This window comes from Dendrobates tinctorius, unplaced genomic scaffold (assembly GCF_039654945.1).
Source record: "Dendrobates tinctorius isolate UK_male_01 unplaced genomic scaffold, ASM3965494v1 ptg000026l, whole genome shotgun sequence".
Taxonomy (NCBI): domain Eukaryota; kingdom Metazoa; phylum Chordata; class Amphibia; order Anura; family Dendrobatidae; genus Dendrobates; species Dendrobates tinctorius.
In genome coordinates, this window is record NW_027361694.1 from 17,178,159 (window position 1) to 17,198,284 (window position 20,126).

The 20,126-nt window shown below is 42.5% G+C and overlaps 2 protein-coding genes across 11 annotated transcripts in view; one reads left to right on the forward strand and one right to left on the reverse strand.

The window, feature by feature from the left end:
• Positions 1–20,126, reverse strand: part of MBNL2 (muscleblind like splicing regulator 2) — a 199,622-nt gene that overhangs the window by 165,203 nt on the left and 14,293 nt on the right. The gene's annotated exons all lie outside the window — the stretch shown is intronic.
• LOC141084709 (uncharacterized) lies at positions 77–4,757 on the forward strand. Its single transcript, XM_073569584.1, has 3 exons — positions 77–222; positions 2,707–2,991; positions 3,102–4,757. Exons 1-3 carry the CDS (start codon positions 77–79, stop codon positions 4,519–4,521), a joined length of 1,851 nt encoding a protein of 616 aa, XP_073425685.1. The 3' UTR covers positions 4,522–4,757.

Consider the following 20,126-nt stretch of genomic DNA (forward strand, 5'->3'; position numbering starts at 1 on the left):
CGATATTCACAGCGAATGAGAGCAGAAGAGTGATAAAATTCTGCAAGGAAAGTCCGCGAATGATATTCACGGTGATATGTTGCTGACATTGGGGGATCAATGCCCTTCATATTCTACAGTTAAGAACTGGGTTGCCAAATTTAAAACGAGCCACTTCAGCACCAACGATGATAAACGTCCTGGACAACCGAGAGTGGCTGTTGTCCGCAGATCATCGATGCTGTGCGCAACCTCATACTGGAGAATCGGCAAATTTCAGCTAAAGCAATAGCAGACATCATGGGGATTTCCCGTGAATGTGTTTGTGTAATTATCCATGAACATTTGGACATGAAGCAGCTATCTGCAAAGTGGGTCCCCAAATGTTTGACATCAGATCAGAAAAGCATGCAAATGAAAACTTCCCGGTCCATTTGTAAGCATTTCCAGACTGGTAAGGATGGTTTCACATTTGCGTTTTTTAGCGCTGGAAAAAAACGCATACGTGCGCATGCGATTTTTCCCCTATATTTAACATGGGTGCGCATACATGCGCGCTTGTAAGCGCATGTATGCGATTTTCATGCGCTGCGTTTTTTTGGGGTGTGCGTTGGTATTTTCCAGACGCTGCATGTTGCATTTTTTGGCCCTGGAAAAAAGCGCATGCGCACGTATGCGCACGTTTTGCGCTAAAAATGGCCATTATAGCCTATGGATGCGCATACGTGCGCACTGGCATGCGCAGGTATGCGATTTTTTAGCGCTGCGTTTTTTGGGTGGTGTCCACTTTTTATCCTAGTTAGAATCTTCTAAAGTCAAAAAAAAAAAGTCTATATAAAGGAGGTGCCTGCCAAAACTCTGCCACTACTACACTGAGAGATTGAAGAGCAGACAGTCAACCAAGAACCCATTATATCAGCGAAGAATGTGAGTATATTACATTATATGCCTGTCCTTTTAAATTATGTATGTACTAATGATTTTTATTATTTTTACATGCAGTATGTCTTCAGAATCCGAGTATTCCCCATCGCGGCAGGAATTGGCGCAAGCAGACCGTGAGGTGATTATTTTCGTGCATCTGGTAAGTATATCTGCTGCTTCTCCAAATCTCTTACGTTTTTTTCAACTTTCTTAAGACATCGTCATCATCATCTGCGGACGGCACTAGTGAGGGCGAAGAGCAGGAGCAGCGAAGCCAAGTCCCGGTGGTGATACGGAATGTAAGTATCAAATGATTTGTAATGTTCTTTATTTTTTATCTTCTATTTTTACTCATTTTTTTGTTTCTTTTTTTGTAACTTTTTATTCAATTTAAATTTGATTATTCTAATGAATGTGTTTTGTCTAGGTTCCACAACGGGATGAAGACGTCTACCTGGATAATGAGCAGCTCATCAGCCTGGTCCAGGAGCGTTCGCCGTTGTGGGACAGCCGTGACCGGCTGTACAAGGACAATGTGGTGACCCGGCGGCTATGGAATGAGGTGGCCGCAGCGTTGATGGATGGCTGGGACAGCGCCACAGCATCCTCCAAAAAGGCGTTTAGTGAGTATTTCCCTGCTCTGTATTGTGCCGCAGTGACTGTTGTCCTTGACGGCACTGTTGGGTTTCGTGCTAGGCGTATTCTAGCAGGAAACCCAACAGTGTCATCGGGGTCTACAGTGACTGCTTTGAGTATTGTATTGCTACATTGTGCCGCAGTGACTGTTGTCCTTGACGGCACTGTTGGGTTTCGTGCTAGGCGTATTCTAGCAGGAAACCCAACAGTGTCATCGGTGTCTACAGTGACTGCTTTGAGTATTGTATTGCTACATTGTGCCGCAGTGACTGTTGTCCTTGACGGCACTGTTGGGTTTCGTGCTAGGCGTATTCTAGCAGGAAACCCAACAGTTTCATCGGGGTCTACAGTGACTGCTTTGAGTATTGTATTGCTACATTGTGCCGCAGTGACTGTTGTCCTTGACGGCACTGTTGGGTTTCGTGCTAGGCGTATTCTAGCAGGAAACCCAACATTTTCATCGGGGTCTACAGTGACTGCTTTGAGTATTGTATTGCTACATTGTGCCGCAGTGACTGTTGTCCTTGACGGCACTGTTGGGTTTCGTGCTAGGCGTATTCTAGCAGGAAACCCAACAGTGTCATCGGTGTCTACAGTGACTGCTTTGAGTATTGTATTGCTACATTGTGCCGCAGTGACTGTTGTCCTTGACGGCACTGTTGGGTTTCGTGCTAGGCGTATTCTAGCAGGAAACCCAACATTTTCATCGGGGTCTACAGTGACTGCTTTGAGTATTGTATTGCTACATTGTGCCGCAGTGACTGTTGTCCTTGACGGCACTGTTGGGTTTCGTGCTAGGCGTATTCTAGCAGGAAACCCAACATTTTCATCGGGGTCTACAGTGACTGCTTTGAGTATTGTATTGCTACATTGTGCCGCAGTGACTGTTGTCCTTGACGGCACTGTTGGGTTTCGTGCTAGGCATATTCTAGCAGGAAACCCAACAGTGTCATCGGTGTCTACAGTGACTGCTTTGAGTATTGTATTGCTACATTGTGCCGCAGTGACTGTTGTCCTTGACGGCACTGTTGGGTTTCGTGCTAGGCGTATTCTAGCAGGAAACCCAACAGTTTCATCGGGGTCTACAGTGACTGCTTTGAGTATTGTATTGCTACATTGTGCCGCAGTGACTGTTGTCCTTGACGGCACTGTTGGGTTTCGTGCTAGGCGTATTCTAGCAGGAAACCCAACATTTTCATCGGGGTCTACAGTGACTGCTTTGAGTATTGTATTGCTACATTGTGCCGCAGTGACTCTTGTCCTTGACGGCACTGTTTTTTTTTATCAACAGTGGACAAAGTCCGAACACGTTGGCGTTCGAATAAAGGACCGCTTCAACAGTGATGTTCGTGCTGAGGGCCAGGTTCGCAGTGGATCTGCGTCAAGGACCAGAACTAGATACCGTCACTATCATGCGTTGCAGTTCCTAAGACCGGTCCTTGCCACAAGATCGTAAGTATTATACATTTTGGGTTTTTATTTTTATTAATCTGTGTTTTTCTAATCCACAGCTGATGCTTCTTGTAAAGGCATGGTAGTAATGATTTTCCTTTCTTCCACAGCACCTGGAGCAGCACCCTGCAACCTGGCCCTGGAGCGGTCCTTCCTCGGACGTCCTCTGACCCGTCCCAGCCATCCGACAGCCAGGAAGCACCTTGCAGGTCAACCACACACACAGCTGGTGACCAGGAAGCTGGGCCATCAGGTGTTCCCCTGTCCCAGGTCTCTGCCACTGGTTATGCGGGCACTACCCGCCAGCGGCAGAGGGCCTTGGACAGGAATGTCTTGCCCGAGTTTATGCATTTGAGCGAGACATTTAATTCCAGCCTCAAGTCACTGTCCGACAGAGTTGAAAGCGGTTTTGCCCTCATGGAACGTGGTTTTAACCACTTTGAACACCGCTTCAATTCTGTAGAACAGCGCCTTGACCGTCTGGAGGCCGACCTCAACAGACCAGCACACCATTTTTTTAGTAAGATTGAAAAGGGCATGGCGGAACACCTTAGTCCTGATCAACAGCTGAATGTGCTGCAGGCCTGCAACAATGCTTTCTTGCAGGCTATGCAGCATAATCGGTACGGTCAGCAGTCAGTGGTGTCCTTTCCACCTGTGCCACCATTGACTCGCTTCACCTCACTACCGACTTGTGCTGCATACCACTGCACGGACACCTCTATTCAAAGCCAGGACACCCACCGTTACACCACCACAAGTCTGAGTGCAGCTGGTCACTTCACCGACACCACCATGGCAAGCGCTGCTCCTGTCTGGAGCACCACCGCCAATCCCATGCATGCGTGGAGCTCAGCCACCACTAGGCAAACATGGAACAGCCCTGCCGCTACAACAACATGTAGTAGCCCTGCCACCACCACTCTGCAAACCTGGGCCATCACTGCCGCCACCAGTCCTCCTGCAAGGACGAGCACTGACAACGAAGAGCAGCAGCAGCCACCTCAGCAGCATCAGCCACCTCAGCAGCAGCAGCCACCTCAGCATCAGCCGCCACCTCAGCAGCAGCAGCCACCTCAGCAGCAGCCGCCACCTCAGCAGCAGCAGCAACCACCTCAGCAGCAGCAGCCACCTCAGCAGCAGCCGCCACCTCAGCAGCAGCCGCCACCTCAGCAGCAGCCGCCACCTCTGCAGCAGCAGCCGCCACCTCAGCAGCAGCAGCCATACCAGCAGACGGGGGACCTACATTCCATATTTGCCCCTACTTCAAGGCGAAATCAATCAAGGCGGGCATTGGGCCAAAGTCGGTCCAGGCACACAAGCCTACGGCGACATGCCTTTACAACTAATGTAACTGAACAGATTTCCTCTCCTACAAGTGTTCCAAGTTTAATTCCCTTAACTGGACTACCTTCCCCCACAAGTTTTGTTGCCCCTTCCCCTCAAACACCGTCTTCAACTGCAAGTGTTGCATATTCCCTGCACACCCCCAAATTGAAACCATCTGCCCCCAAACGCCGTAAAAAATAATTTTTAGTTTTTTTTTTGTGATAAAAAATAAATTTACATTTGTGGTTCATCATTAATAAGTTTCATTAATGTTGTTTGCGCCGCTCACACACACTGATGGGTAAATACATGTTAAAAACCAACCCAAGGGCTAGTATAGTCATATGTGAAATAACATGGACTAGTATAGTCATTCCAAGGCCTAGTGTAATAACTCTAGTTTTACCAAATAGAATCTGGTTTCATGAAAAACAAACTGTTGAAACTTGTCTAAAAAATAAGTTTCTTTCTAGTTTCACCAGTTTGTTTTTTGTGAAACAAGATGCTAGTTGTTAAAAATCGAGTTATTACAGTAGGCCTTGGTATGACTATACTAGGCCGTGGTATTTCACATATTACTATACTACTAGCCCCAAGGCCTACTATACTCATATTTGAAATACCACGGCCTAGTATAGTCATTCCAAGGCCTAGTGTAATAACTCTAGTTTTACCAAATAGAATCTGGTTTCATGAAAAACAAACTGTTGAAACTTGTCTAAAAAATAAGTTTCTTTCTAGTTTCACCAGTTTGTTTTTTGTGAAACAAGATGCTAGTTGTTAAAAATCGAGTTATTACAGTAGGCCTTGGTATGACTATACTAGGCCGTGGTATTTCACATATTACTATACTACTAGCCCCAAGGCCTACTATACTCATATTTGAAATACCACGGCCTAGTATAGTCATTCCAAGGCCTAGTGTAATAACTCTAGTTTTAACAAATAGAATCTGGTTTCATGAAAAACAAATTGTTGAAACTTGTCTAAAAAATAAGTTTCTTTCTAGTTTCACCACTTTGTTTTTTGTGAAACAAGATGCTAGTTGTTAAAAATCTAGTTATTACAGTAGGCCTTGGTATGACTATACTAGGCCGTGGTATTTCACATATTACTATACTACTAGCCCCAAGGCCTACTGTACTCATATTTGAAATACCACGGCCTAGTATAGTCATTCCAAGGCCTAGTGTAATAACTCTAGTTTTACCAACTAGAATCTATTTTCAAACTGTTGAAACTTGTCAAGTTTCACAAAAAGATACTAGTTGGCCAAAATCGAGTAGGCCTTGTTATGACTATACTAGGCCGTGGTATTTCACATATTACTATACTACTAGCCCCAAGGCCTACTATACTCATATTTGAAATACCACGGCCTAGTATAGTCATTCCAAGGCCTAGTGTAATAACTTGTAATGGAGCAGATTACATGAGCAGATTACATTCATCCACTCAATGCTGACTTGTATTCCCCATGGACTTTCATTGGGGTTGGGTTTTGAGGGTTGTGTTTTGAGAAAATCACATACTTTGTTTTAAACTAGTTGCACAATTTTCTCTTGAAAAAAAATGGTTTCCTGATTCATGGCCTGCAGCTTTGCTCATTCCAATATATTTCACGCAGACTAGCAATGCTGCATTTTAACTCGTATGTGTATTTACCTGCCCAGGTGTGTGAACATAACAAAATTCAGTTATACATGGGAAGTTTTTTAATTAATTGGAGTTTAAAAAATATAGTGCACTCAGTAATGGTATCAAATAAGGATTTTTATTACCATAAACAACAACATTACACCATTTCATCTTGCCAGTGCACCCGTCCTACATCAGAAATAAAGTAGGCCGCAAATTTGTCCCTCATTTGGCCAACTTCAACGGATGACCTGAGAGTGTGCTGAGTGAATTCAGGCAATGGGTTAGGAGCATCATCGTCCAGTTCAAAGGTCGGGTGCTCTTTAGCCATCACAAAGTTATGTAGAACCACACAGGCCTTCACCACCTCATCGACTGTTTCAAGTTTAAGATTAATGGCCGTGCCCAGAATTCGCCATCTGGAAACAAGAATCCCAAAAGCACACTCGACAGTTCTTCTGGCCCTGGTCAGCCTGTAATTAAAAATTTTTTTGGTGTGGTCCAAGTCCCGGCTGGAGTAGGGTTTCAGTAAGTTTCCGCACATTTGAAAAGCCTCATCGCCAACCATTACAAAGGGCAGTGGCGGAGCTTCGGTGTGAGGAAGAGGCCGTGGCATAGGGAAATTAAATTGGTTGCCATACAACCTCCGGCCCATGTCTGAGTTTTTAAAAGCCTGCGAGTCATTACCACGGCCAAATGCTCCAATGTCCACTGCTACAAACATACATCCGGCATCCGCAATTGCAATGAGTACTATTGAAAAGTACTTTTTGTAATTATAGTACTCAGATCCCGTTCTTTGGGGTTTGATGATCCGTATGTGTTTCCCATCAACAGCTCCCAAACAGTTGGGAAAATTGCATACTGTCCAGAATTTGTCAGCAATTTCCATCCACTTTTCAGCGGTGGGCAGGGGCATAAATTCTGGGCAAAGAACATTCCAGAGAGCCCGGCAGGTGTCAGCAACAATTCCAGACAAGGTAGAGATTCCAATACGGTACTGGAAGTGTAGTGAGGATAGGGTTTCTCCAGTCGCCAGGAATCTGTGAACAGACAAAGAAGTAAAATTAATATTTATGTATATTATTTTTAAAAACTATAAAAAAAAATATTAGTACATTCACGAAAACTAATTACCCAAGGTTTTGAATACTAAATTTACAAAAAAAAACATCAGACCACACCCCTTTGTTTTTAAAACATACCGTAATGTCACCAGTAGCCGTTCCTCAGGAGGAATCGCACGACGGAGCTGTGTGTCCTGTCTCCGGATGGATTGTTGGACACGAGCAAGCAAATCCATGAAACTTTCGTGGGACATCCGGATATAATCAGTAAATTTCTCCGGGTTTGCACGTAGCTCGCTGTAGAGGGTGTGGTATGCCCCACGGCTCTCCCGGAGTTCAACAATCGGATGTATCCACATACGCCGCCGTCTTCGCTGCCTCTCTCTCTTCCTTTGTTCATGGCAAGCAACTGCATACGCCTGAGCCATCGCGATGTCCAAATCCAAGTTGAAGTGAAAACTCTTCCAGCGCAGATCCATGGTCATGAGAAGAATCAAGCAAATGTGAAGAATACTGTAGACAGGGTCTATATATATTAACATACCACACCCACAATGAAGTCCCATTGGTCTTGTGTGTTGTTGAATGGTTGTTTTTTCTTTTTTGTGGGGTTTTTCAAAAATCTGTAAAAAAACGCAAACGCACAAAAAACGCATACAAACGCGCAAAAACGCTGCGTTTTTTTCCTGCATGCGCATTAAAATGCTGGAAAAAAACGCAGCGTTTGTATGCATTTGTATGCGTTTTTTTAATGCGTTTTTTTGCGGGAAAAACGCGCTGCAAAAAAAAGCAAGTGTGAAACTAGCCTAAGAACTTCCTGGATCGACTGGTCACTATGGGCGAGACCTGGATTTATTTGTATGACCCTGAAAGGTATTACATTGAACTTTTGGACCAATTGAAGGCAGCTCTGAAGACACAGCAAGCTGTCCAAAGGAATCCTGCAAGAAAACGCCTCCGCTCACACTGCACAAGCGACCAAGGCAAAACTGGGGCGGAGCAGGGCTTCCAGCTGGTTGACCACCCACCTTATTCATCAGATCTAACTTCCTCCGACTATCATCTGTTTCCAAACCTGAAGAAACACCTCAGGGTACCAAATTTCACACCATTTCTGATGCCATGGCTGTTACGGATGCCTTGTTTGAGGCACAATGGAAATCCTTCTTTATGCAAGGCTTACAGAACTTGGAATACTGATGTAAGAAGTGTGTTGACATCAGTGGAGAGTATGTGGAATAATTGTAAAGTTTCATCTTCCTATCTCATTTCTTTCTGGGTAAAGCCAAAGACTTATCAGCAGCCCCTCATATGTGTACTTTTTTTTATTCTTTTTTACATAAATTTGTGTATTGCTTGGTTTAATATTTTTTCATTTTTTTGTTCTTCATTTTGTAATATATATTTTTTTAAAGCTCCTGGTGATGATCGTGCAGGCACAGCTCCTGTGCCCCGCATAATCGCCATGAGGTACTAACACGTCAAAGGTCGGGAACCCCTTCCCAACTATGACATACGGGTAAGTCAAAGTGGTTAATCTAATGGCTTATTTTTCAAACAAATGGCTTTTAGGGCAATTTGAGACAACATCAGTCAGAATAGTTAGTGTCTTGATGGTGAATTATGCATTTGAACTCTAATCTGTACAAAATCCAAGGACATTACACTATTTCCCAACCTCTTTGGGTCTCATCTTAAATTTAATATCCTAATTTAAGATCAGACATTTGCTACTCTCATCCATTGTATCTAACTCATCTTTGTTGAGATATCCAGCAAAATGGTCTTGGGTAAAATTCAATAGATTGTGTATGATTCTCTTCAAATGGTTGTTACGGTTCCCCCAAAAAATATGGGAACTCGCATAGCTGTAGGAATATATAATTACTGGGAAAAATTATAGCACAGTCCTAATGTTGTGGGTACAATACTTCCACAAACAGCCAGCCAAAAGCATCCAAATGTAGAAAGAAATTAATCTCTCTCCTCTCCTCTACTGTTCTCTCTCTCCTCTTGTGATCTAGGGGAGAAGTCTTTCAATATAGATCTTAGGCTGGAGTCACACACAACGAATAAAAAATTGGTCCGATTTTAACGATACGAAATCGCACAAAGAATTCTTGTCCAGGGATCCGTCTGTCATCCCATTTTCCGGCGAGGAACCGATTATATTCGCATCTAAGCATCAAATTGACATCCAATGCCAATGCCTGATGCTCTTTCCTGTGACCAGAAGTCTTGCGATTTAATCGCAAGTCACATGTGTGGTGCGCTTTCAATGCGATTTTTAATCGCATCCATAGACTTGCATTGGCGAATCCGATCCGAAAATCGGTGACAATCGCAGCATGCTGCGATTGTCTCGGTCCGAGGAACGGATCCGATAAAAAAACGCATTATGGGAGCTGCCCCATAGAACATTGGGACGAATGCAATGCGATTTTTTATCGCATTGCATTCGTCCGATTTAATCGCTAGTGTGACTCCAGCCTTAGACAGAATATTGGATCACCATTTAATGTTGGAGTAGTTGAAGTATCCTTACAGTCACCAGTTATAGCGACCCCAGAATAAATTCACAATTTTAGCAGAAGGGCAGTTTACGACCAGACATAACACCATTATGCAGTATCTTTAATGTATAGAATGACAAGATCAAAGCTGCTATAAATGGATGGAAAGCAGAGAACAATTTGCAGTGACACTTTCAGATGAGGCTAGACAGCAGTGATTATTGACTGGACTCCGCTTGTCATACCACGTGAAGGTTTACTTTTGCACATAATCCATACATCCTAGTCTTTAGCTGTCAGTAGAGTTGAAATTAATCAATTTATGCAAAACACTCAGTGAGCTGTGAAAATAATATCGAAGTGGATTATTATTATTATACATTTATATAGCGCCATTTATTCCATGGCGCTTTACATGTGAAAAGGAGAAATATGGACAGGTACAATAAACATGTGCAAGACAAGGGACACACAAGTACAGAAGGTGAGAGGGGACCCTGCTCGCGAGGGCTCACAGTCTACAGGGATGGGTGAGGATACAGTAGGAGAGGGTAGAGCAGGTCGTGCGGTGGAAGTGGATGATAGAATGTAACACGTAAGGAAATCAAATATTTGACACGTCAGAAACACTATGCAACCCTGGAAAGATTAGGCAAAGTTACAACAGCCTGAAAATAGCAAATATTAAAGTCTGTTCACATCACGTCTATGTATAAATTATATCATTCCCATAGACTTCTACTAAGAGTGATCAGTATATCTTTGCTGCCTTCAACTATATTGATTTCTCCTTTGTTACAGCAGAAAAGGTAGGAACTGTACTTCATCTACACAGAAAGTCAGTCTTATTAAGAAAATGTTTATCCATATTTATATGTCCAAGAGTATTTTTTACAAAGATTTTGGAGCACACCTACTTGAAAATCCATATCAAAGAGTATTCCAAGAGTATCAGAAGCAAGTAATCATGTGGATTTTTAAAGTGGATCCACAGCAAAACCCATTTAAAAAATTTTGAGATCATATCCTTAGAGGGTATTCACAACATATTAAACGGTAAAAATGTTAAATCTATTATTTAATAGATTTAACATTTTACAATTTTAACCATTTAAAAATCCTACAAAAATCTTTCTTATATATCAAGGTATACTATAGATAGCTAAATCCCTGAAGTATAGAACAAGGACGATATATTGTGTAAAAAGTTCTTCAATATATCAGATGTTGCAAACTATACATTCAATTGATTTAATACATATATATATATCTACTATATAATCGTCTAATTCTGTTAGTCTGTCTCTCTCTTTGTAACGGAAATCCCGCGTCGCTGATTGGTAGCGGCCGGCCGGGTGCGACCAATCAGCGACAGGCGCAGTCCGGCCGCGAATTGACGCGGAATTCAAACAACGCATGCCACCCCTACCGTCGGGAGTTCTGCGGCGCTAGCCGCTGATCTCCCGACGGTTGCCGCGAGTCATCTCCTGCCGCACGGAGGTCAGCGGCGATGCAGCTGGGAGATGACCGGCACTAGGCTGATTGGTCACGGCCAGCCGGACGCGACCAATCAGCGACAGGTGCAGTCCGCCCGCGAATTGCTGCGGGATTTGAACCACGCTTTTCTGATTGGTTGCGCCCGGCGACTTTACCTGGAAAATCCTGTGTATTCATTGCATTATTCTTAAATCTTCATAAATAAACTACATATATATTCTAGAATACCCGATGCGTTAGAATTGGGCCACCATCTAGTATATATATATACTAGATGGTGGCCCCATATATATATATATATATATATATATATATATATATATATATATATATATACACACATATACAGTTGTGGCCAAAAGTATTGACACCCCTGCAATTCTGTCAGATAATACTCAGTTTCTTCCTGAAAATGATTGCAAACACAAATTCTTTGGTATTATTATCTTCATTTAATTTGTCTTAAATGAAAAAACACAAAAAGAATTGTCCTAAAGCCAAATTGGATATAATTCCACACCAAACATAAAAAAGAGGGTGGACAAAAGTATTGGCACTGGTCGAAAAATCACGTGATGCTTCTCTAATTTGTGTAATTAACAGCACCTGTAACTTACCTGTGGCACCTAACAGGTGTTGGCAATAACTAAATCAGCCAGTTAGTTGACATGGATTAAAGTTGACTCAACCTCTGTCCTGTGTCCTTGTGTGTACCACATTGAGCATGGAGAAAAGAAAGAAGACCAAAGAACTGTCTGAGGACTTGAGAAACCAAACTGTGAGGAAGCATGAGCAATCTCAAGGCTACAAGTCCATCTCCAAAGACTTGAATGTTCCTGTGTCTACCGTGCGCAGTGTCATCAAGAAGTTTAAAGCCCATGGCACTGTGGCTAACCTCCCTAGATGTAGACGGAAAAGAAAAATTGACAAGAGATTTCAACGCAAGATTGTGCGGATGTTGGATAATGAACCTCGACTAACATCCAAACAAGTTCAAGCTGCCCTGCAGTCCGAGGGTACAACAGTGTCAACCCGTACTATCCGTCGGCGTCTGAATGAAAAGGGACTGTATGGTAGGAGACCCAGGAAGACCCCACTTCTTACCCTGAGACATAAAAAAGCCAGGCTGGAGTTTGCCAAAACTTACCTGAAAAAGCCTAAAACGTTTTGGAAGAATGTTCTCTGGTCAGATGAGACAAAAGTAGAGCTTTTTGGGCAAAGGCATCAACATAGAGTTTACAAGAGAAAAAAAGAGGCATTCAAAGAAAAGAACACGGTCCCTACCGTCAAACATGGCGGAGGTTCCCTGATGTTTTGGGGTTGCTTTGCTGCCTCTGGCACTGGACTGCTTGACCGTGTGCATGGCATTATGAAGTCTGAAGACTACAACAAATTTTGCAGCATAATGTAGGGCCCAGTGTGAGAAAGCTGGGTCTCCCTCAGAGGTCATGGGTCTTCCAGCAGGACAATGACCCAAAACACACTTCAAAAAGCACTAGAAAATGGTTTGAGAGAAAGCACTGGAGACTTCTGAGGTGGCCAGCAATGAGTCCAGACCTGAATCCCATAGAACACCTGTGGAGAGATCTAAAAATGGCAGTTTGGAGAAGGCAGCCTTCAAATATCAGGGACCTGGAGCAGTTTTCCTAAGAAGAATGGTCTAAAATTCCAGCAGAGCATTGTAAGAAACTCATTGATGGTTACCGGAAGCTGTTGGTCACAGTTATTTTGGCTAAAGGTTGTGCAACCAAGTATTAGGCTGAGGGTGCCAATACTTTTGTCTGGCTCATTTTTGGAGTTTTGTGTGAAATGATCAATGTTTTGCTTTTTGCTTCATTCTCTTTTGTGTTTTTTCATTTAAGACAAATTAAATGAAGATAATAATACCAAAGAATTTGTGTTTGCAATCATTTTCAGGAATAAACTGAGTATTATATGACAGAATTGCAGGGGTGTCAATACTTTTGGCCACAACTGTATAATGTTCGGGCACCTCTGGTCAATATTACTGCAAGTTGAAGATGAAATAATCTCTAAAAGACTTAAAGTTAATGATAACACATTAACATATTTCTTTTGTATTTTAGGCAAAACATTATGTGTAGTACTTTTTTCATTTGAAAAATAACAAAAAAAATTAAATTACAAAAAAAAAGATTGGCCACCCCTGGAGATTTGTGTGTTCAGATAACTTTGACCAAGGTTTCAGACTTTTACTAGCCTGTTAGGACTATGGCTTGTTCACTATTATCGTTAGGAAAGGCTAGATGATGCAAATTTCCCAGCTTTATATAAAGTCAGCCTTTTCTAAACTTATGGCAAAAAACAGCAGCCATGGGTTCTTCTAATCAGCTGATTAGCACACTGAAAATGAAAAGGGTGGAGTCCCGTAAAGCAGAAGGTTATAAGTAGATAGCAAAGCGGTTTCAAGTTGCCCATTGCTCAGTTCAAAATGTACTTAAGAAATGTCAGTTAACCAGAACCATGAAGGTCAAGTTAAGGTCTGGAAGACGAAGGAAAAATTCAGTGACAGCAGCTTATAGGATTGCTAGAGAAGCAAATCAGAATCCCCGCTTGACTACAATATATCTTCAGAAAGATTTAACAGACTCTGAAGTTGTGGTACATTGTTCTACTGTTCATAGACATCTGCAAAAATATGACCTGCACGGAAGTCATTAGAAGGAAACCTCTTCTGCTTTCTCACCATAAAATTCAGCGTCAGAAGTATGCAAAAATACATCTAAACAAGTCTGATTCATTTTGAAAACAAGTCCTGTGGACCGATGAGGTTAAAACTAGAACTCTTTGGCCACAATGATCAAATGTATGTGTGGAGAAAAAAGAGCACAGAATTTCAGGAAAAGAAAATCTCGCCAACCATTAAGCATTGCAGTGGATCAATCATGCTTGTGGTTGTGTTGCAGCCAATGGCACGCGGAATATTTCACGGATAGAGGGAAGAATGGATTAAGTGAAACTTCAAATTCTTGGTGTAAACGTAACACCATCTGTAAAAAAGCTGAACTTGAAAAGAGGATGGCTTCTACAAACGGATAATGATCTGTTGGGTTTACTTTGCATTGTTGGCGGAGCCCCCGCACGCTGCACCAGCCAAGACCTTAATCTGCACATGCGTCGCCTCCGGTGGCCATTTTCACCGGAGACCACCGCATTGCAGCAATGGATATGTGGAGGTTCCGGGCTTTCATGAAATGTCAGCGGAGCCCCCGCACCACCGAACCAGCCTGGGATGGGAGTCAGATCATCACCCTGCAGCGTCACCACCAAACACCCTCACTTCCCAGCCCAGGGCCATCAGAATCGCCTGACTCCAGCTGCCGCCACACTCCAGGTAAGTATACTCAGACTATAAGACGCACACCCATTTTCCCCAAAAAAATTTGGGGAAAAAAGTGCGTCTTATAATCTGAACAATATGGTACATCAAAATATACAATACACTACTTCAACAGGTAAAAGCTGAAGGTTATACAATGGCTCTTACAGTCCCCTGATCTGAATATCATTGAAAATCTGTGGCTAGACCTCAAAATAGCAATGCATTCAAGACGACCCAGGAATCTCACATAACTAGAAGCATTTTCCAAGGAAGAATGGATGAAAATTGACAGACCCTTAGCTGGCTACAGAAAGCGTTTATAAGCGGAGAATAGTTGCATAAGAGGGTGCTATTGGGTATTAAGCATTGCAGGGTGCCAAAACTTTTGTATTGGCTCATTTTCCTATTTGTCGTTTTTAAAATGTAAAATATCAAAATATATATTTTTGTTGCCTAAAATACAAAGTAAATGTGTCATCTTCAGCTTTTGGTCTTTTAGACATCATTTCATCTACTTGCTTAAGGCTAAGTGCACACGTAGCGGAACTCTCGCGGAAATTACCGCGAGAATTCCGGAATTCCAGTCCGCGGGAAAATCGCATTTTAAATTCCCACGATTTTCCCGCGGAAAAACTAGCATTTTGCAAGCATATTTAGCTTGCAAAATGCTAGCGTTTTCCAAGCGATCTGTAGCATCGCTTGGAGAACTGATTGACAGGTTGGTCACACTCGTCAAACATAGTGTTTGACGAGTGTGACCAACTTTTTACTACTGAGGCCGCCTATGCAGCATCAGTAGTAAAAGATAGAATGTAAAAAAAAATAAAAAATGGTGATATTCTCACCTTCCAAGGTCCCGCGCATCCGTTCCCAGTAATCCTTTGCGAAAATGCCCGCGATGACGTCCGTTCTCGCGGGATCGCGATGTCTCGCGGTAATTCGCGATGACGTCGCGCGAATGACCGCGAGACTTCGCGATCCCGCGAGAACGGACGCCATCGCAGGCATTTTCGCAAAGGACTACTGGGAACGAGAGCGTGAAGAGAAGCGGGAAGACTGCGCGGGACGTCGGAGGGTGAGAATAACAATATTTTTTATTTTTAAATTCTATTTTTTACAGGGATATGGTACCCAAAGCCCGGAGGACAGTCTCCTCTCCTCCGGACCGTGGGTACCATCCGCAAATGTTCTGCTTACTTTCCGCATGGTGTGCACAGCCACATGCGGGAAGTAAGCGGAACAATGCATTCCTATGGGTGCGGGATCGCCGCGATTCCGCAAATTAATGAGCATGCTGCGGTTTTTACCGCAAAGCGATTCCGCCGCGGTAAAAACCGCAGCATTAGCACAGCATTGCGGAATCCCATAGGAATGCATGGGATGCTTATTTTTCGCGTTTTTGCGGCAAAATAGCGCGGTTAAAACCGCCGCGGAAACGCGAAAAAAACGCCACGTGTGAACTCAGCCTTACTGTTCACTATTACAGTCATTTTGACCAGGGGTGCCCAAACTTTTACATGCCACTGTAAAATATGGATGTATATAAATATGGGTCTAAGAGAGTTGTATATATTTACACAAGTTGGCCTAATATAACTAGTGATGGCATATAAACTAGTAAGAATATATTGACTAATAATGGATGCATTGAGAGCACAAAGAGATGATGATTAACAAGGAATAGCACCACAACAAAAGAGAACATTTTTAAATTAAAGAGGTTTTCCACTACTTTTACACTGATGACCTGTCCTAAGGATCAATGTCTAATCGGCTGGGGTCCGACACTCGGCAACTCCGCTGATCAGCCATCCTCGGTGGCGGCCGCCGACAACGATAACAGCTGATTGGATGGGGGGGGGGGCAGGTGTTGGACCTCAGCTGATCAGACACTGATAACGTGTCCCAAGTAGTGAACAATCTCTTTAAATACTGACCTACAGTGGCGATCAAAAGTTTTGGTTTTTTTAACCCCTTCCTGACCGAAGCTTTTTTCGATTTTTCGTTTTTCGCTTCCCTTCTTTCCAGAGCCATAACTTTTTTGTTTTTCCGTCAATATGGCCATGTGAGGACTTATTTTTTGTGGGACGAGTTTTACTTTTGAACATCATTGGTTTTAGCATGTCGTGTACTCAAAAACGGGAAAAAAATTCCAAGTGCGGTGAAATTGCAAAAAAACGTGCAATTCCACACTTGTTTTTTGCTTGGCTTTTTTACTAGGTACACTAAATGCTAAAACTGACCTGCCATTATGATTCTCCAGGTCACTACGAGTTCATAGACACCAAACATGTCTATGTTCTCTTTTATCAAGTGGTGATAAGTGGTGAAAAAAAAATTCCAAAATTTGCTAAAAAAAAAAAAAAAAAAAAATGCGCAATTTTCCGAGACCTGTAGCATCTCCATTTTTTGTGATCTGGGGTCGGGTGAGGGCTTATTTTTTGCGGGCCGAGGTGATGTTTTTAATGATACTTTTTGTTGAAATGCGTTCGCCCGTTATGTTTCGGCAACCAAAAAAACGCAATTCTGGCGTTTCGATTTTTTTCTTGCTACGCCGTTTAGCGATCAGGTTAATGCTTTTTTTTATTGATAGATTGGGCAATTCTAAACGCGGCGATACCAAATATGTGTATGTGTGATTTTTTTTTTTATTGTTTTATTTTGATTGGGATGAAAGGGGGCTGATTTGAACTTTTAGGATTTTTTCATTTTTTTAATATTTTTAAAAAACATTTTTCTTTAACTTTTGGCATGCTTCAATAATCTCCAAGGGAGGCTAGAAGCTGCCATAGCTGGATCGGCTCTGCTACATAGAGGCGATGATCAGATCCCGCCTCTATGTAGTAGGATTACTGCATTGCTATGAGTGATGACCACAGGGAGACCTCTGGTTGTTATGCCGACGAACCGATGACCCCCAATCAGGTGTCAGCGGTGCACGTATTTCCGGCCCGATGGTGGGAAGCGAGCGTTAAATGCCGCTGAGTTTGACAGCGGCATTTATCTAGTTAATAGGAGCGGGTGGATCTCGATATCACCCGCGTCTAGCATCTATTGCAGGCACATGTCAGCTGTCCAAAACAGCTGACGTGTCCTGGCCTTGATACGGGCTCACTGCCTGAGCCCACATGAAAGCTGGAAATACCGCCATCGGACGTACTATACCGTCCGATGGCAGTAAGGGGTTAAGAGAAGGTTCTAATTGAATGATTTATGTAACATAGACACACATTTTTTGCAAAGAAAGCACTATTCATAGATGGTGATATGACACTAAAATGCTGATTGTAGTAAACGCAGCTTATGGAAGCATAATCAAATCCTCGGAGACGGAAAAATGGGATACATCATCTTCCTTGTGAAAACCAAACATTTTGAAAACAAAAAACATCATTAGGGTGTGTGCACACGCTGCAGATTTTGACCTGCAGATTTACCTGCGGATTTTACAAAATCCGCGCGGCCAAATCCGCACCCCAATCCGCAGCGTGTGCACATACCCTTAGGATGAGTGAACACAGCGAGGGGGAATTTATCACACTATGTTTGTACAGAAATTGTGAATTTTTGTGATTTTATAACGCCACTGGTCAAATGTGGATGGGAAGTCTGCATGGTTAGCAATGCAAATAGATCTTAGGGTTCATACTCACATGCAAGAAACTTGGAGTATGGTATTTGTAAGATAAAACCAGGAGAGGAGCCTACACAGAGAAAACATGCAGGAAACACTTGCACCTGTTCTGTGCTTTGGATTACAGACAGTCACAAAACCTCAGTATGTTATGTAAGGCGGGATACACACAAAGCGCTTTACTGCATTCAGTTATTGATTTTATTTTTGGGGGCATCTATGAACACTGAGACGGATGATGCTTCAAAGTCTGTAGTGAAGTATTAAAAAGCATTTCTTAAAAAATCATAATGCTTTGGGTACAGCTTTTTTTTCTGGTGCTTTTAAAACAAAATAAAAAATGCCTAAAAATAATTCTAGAAAAAACACATGCAAATTCATGATTTCAACAAGTGTCTAAAATCTCAGAAAAAGAGTTTGGGCAGAAGTCTTACATTTACAGGACTGTATGGGAATTTGCACTTAAAGGGAATCTGTCACCCCCAACCTGAGACATACAGCTCTGGCAAAAATTAAGAGACTACTGCAAAATTTTCAGTTTGTCTGATTTTTCTCTTTATAGGTATATTTTTGAGTAAAATGTAAATTGCCCTTTTATTCTATAAACTACTGATGACGTCTTCGAATTTCCAAGCACTAAATTTTGTATTTATTTTCAGAAAAGGAGAAATGGTCAAAATAACAAAAAATGCAGTGCTTGCAAAGCTCAAATAATGCTAAGAAAACAAGTTCATAATCATTTAGAAACAATACTAATGTTTTAACTCAGGAAGAGTTCAGAAATCAATATTTCGTGCAATAACCATTATTTTTAATCATGGCTTTCATGCGTCTTGGCATGCTTTCCACCAGTTTTTCCCACTGCTTTTGGGTGACCTTATGCCATTCCTGCTACAAAAATTAAGCAGTTCTTCTTTGTGACTAACCATCTTCATCTTGATTACATTCCAGAGGTTTTCCATGGGGCTCAGATCTGGAGATTGTGCTGGCCATGACAGGGATTTGATGTGGTGGTCCTTCATCCACACGATGATTGACCTAGCTGTGTGGCATGGCACATTGTCCTGCTGGAAAAACCAGTCCTCAGAGTTGGGGAAGATTGCCTGAGAAGAATAATCTTTATTTTTTTTATATAGCGCTAACATATTCCGCAGCGCTTTACAATTTGCACATATTATCATCACTGTCCCCGATGGGGCTCACAATCTAAATTCCCTATCAGTAAGTCTTTAGAATGTGGGAGGAAACCGGAGTGCCCGGAGGAAACCCACGCAAACACGGGGAGAACATACAAACTCCTTGCAGATGTTGTCCTTGGTGGGATTCGAACCCAGGACCACTGGGTGGCCACTGAGCCACCGTGCCGCCCAGAAGAAGAAGGAATCAACTGTTTTTCCAGGATAACCTCTTATGCGGCTTGATTCATATGTCCTTCACAAAGATTAACCTGTCAAATTCCAGCCTTGCTGAAGCATCCCTAGATCATCACCGATCCTCCACCAAATTTCACAGTGGGTGCAAGACACTGTGTATTATACGCCTCTCCAGGTCTCTAACCATTATATGGTCACTATATAACCAGGTGTTGGGCAAAGCTGAAAATTAGACTCATCAGAGAAGATTACCTTACTCCAGTCCTCTATAGAAGCTCTCCTTTGCATCTCATTTATGAAAGGCTTTTTTCTAGCTTTACATGACTTGAACTGTTCTTGCCGTGCACTTCACCCCAGCTACCATTTGCCATTCCTTTTATAGGTCACTTAATATCATTCTGTGGACGCTGAGTGACATTCGAATAAGATGACAGTCATCCTAGTCAGTGGAGAGTCGTTTTTGCACTCTGCCGGTCTGTAGCTTTGTTGTCCCAATTATCTGCTGCTTGACCTTGTTGTAATGGACTGCCGTCTTAGAAATTTTAAGGATGGAGGCAACATGACGCTCACTGTATCCCTCAGCTGGTAAAACCATAATTGAGCCCTCTTTTCCTCACACAAGACTTTTCTTTTCAACTCCTTTGGCATGGTTAAAAGTTATTTTTTTCATTCCTATTACTTTTGGGATATTACTAGCACTTGTTTTGCCATCCAGCTTGTCCTATTGCAAGAGGATTGTGA

What these genes read in the sequence shown, in the direction of transcription:
- LOC141084709 (XM_073569584.1), top strand. Translation starts at nt 77, where the DNA reads ATGTTGCTGACATTGGGGGATCAATGCCCTTCATATTCTACAGTTAAG. An exon ending in GTCCGCAGATCATCGATGCT is followed by an intron (nt 223 to 2,706) that starts GTGCGCAACCTC and finishes GTTTCGTGCTAG; the next exon opens with GCGTATTCTAGCAGGAAACC. An exon ending in CCGGTCCTTGCCACAAGATC is followed by an intron (nt 2,992 to 3,101) that starts GTAAGTATTATA and finishes TTTCTTCCACAG; the next exon opens with CACCTGGAGCAGCACCCTGC.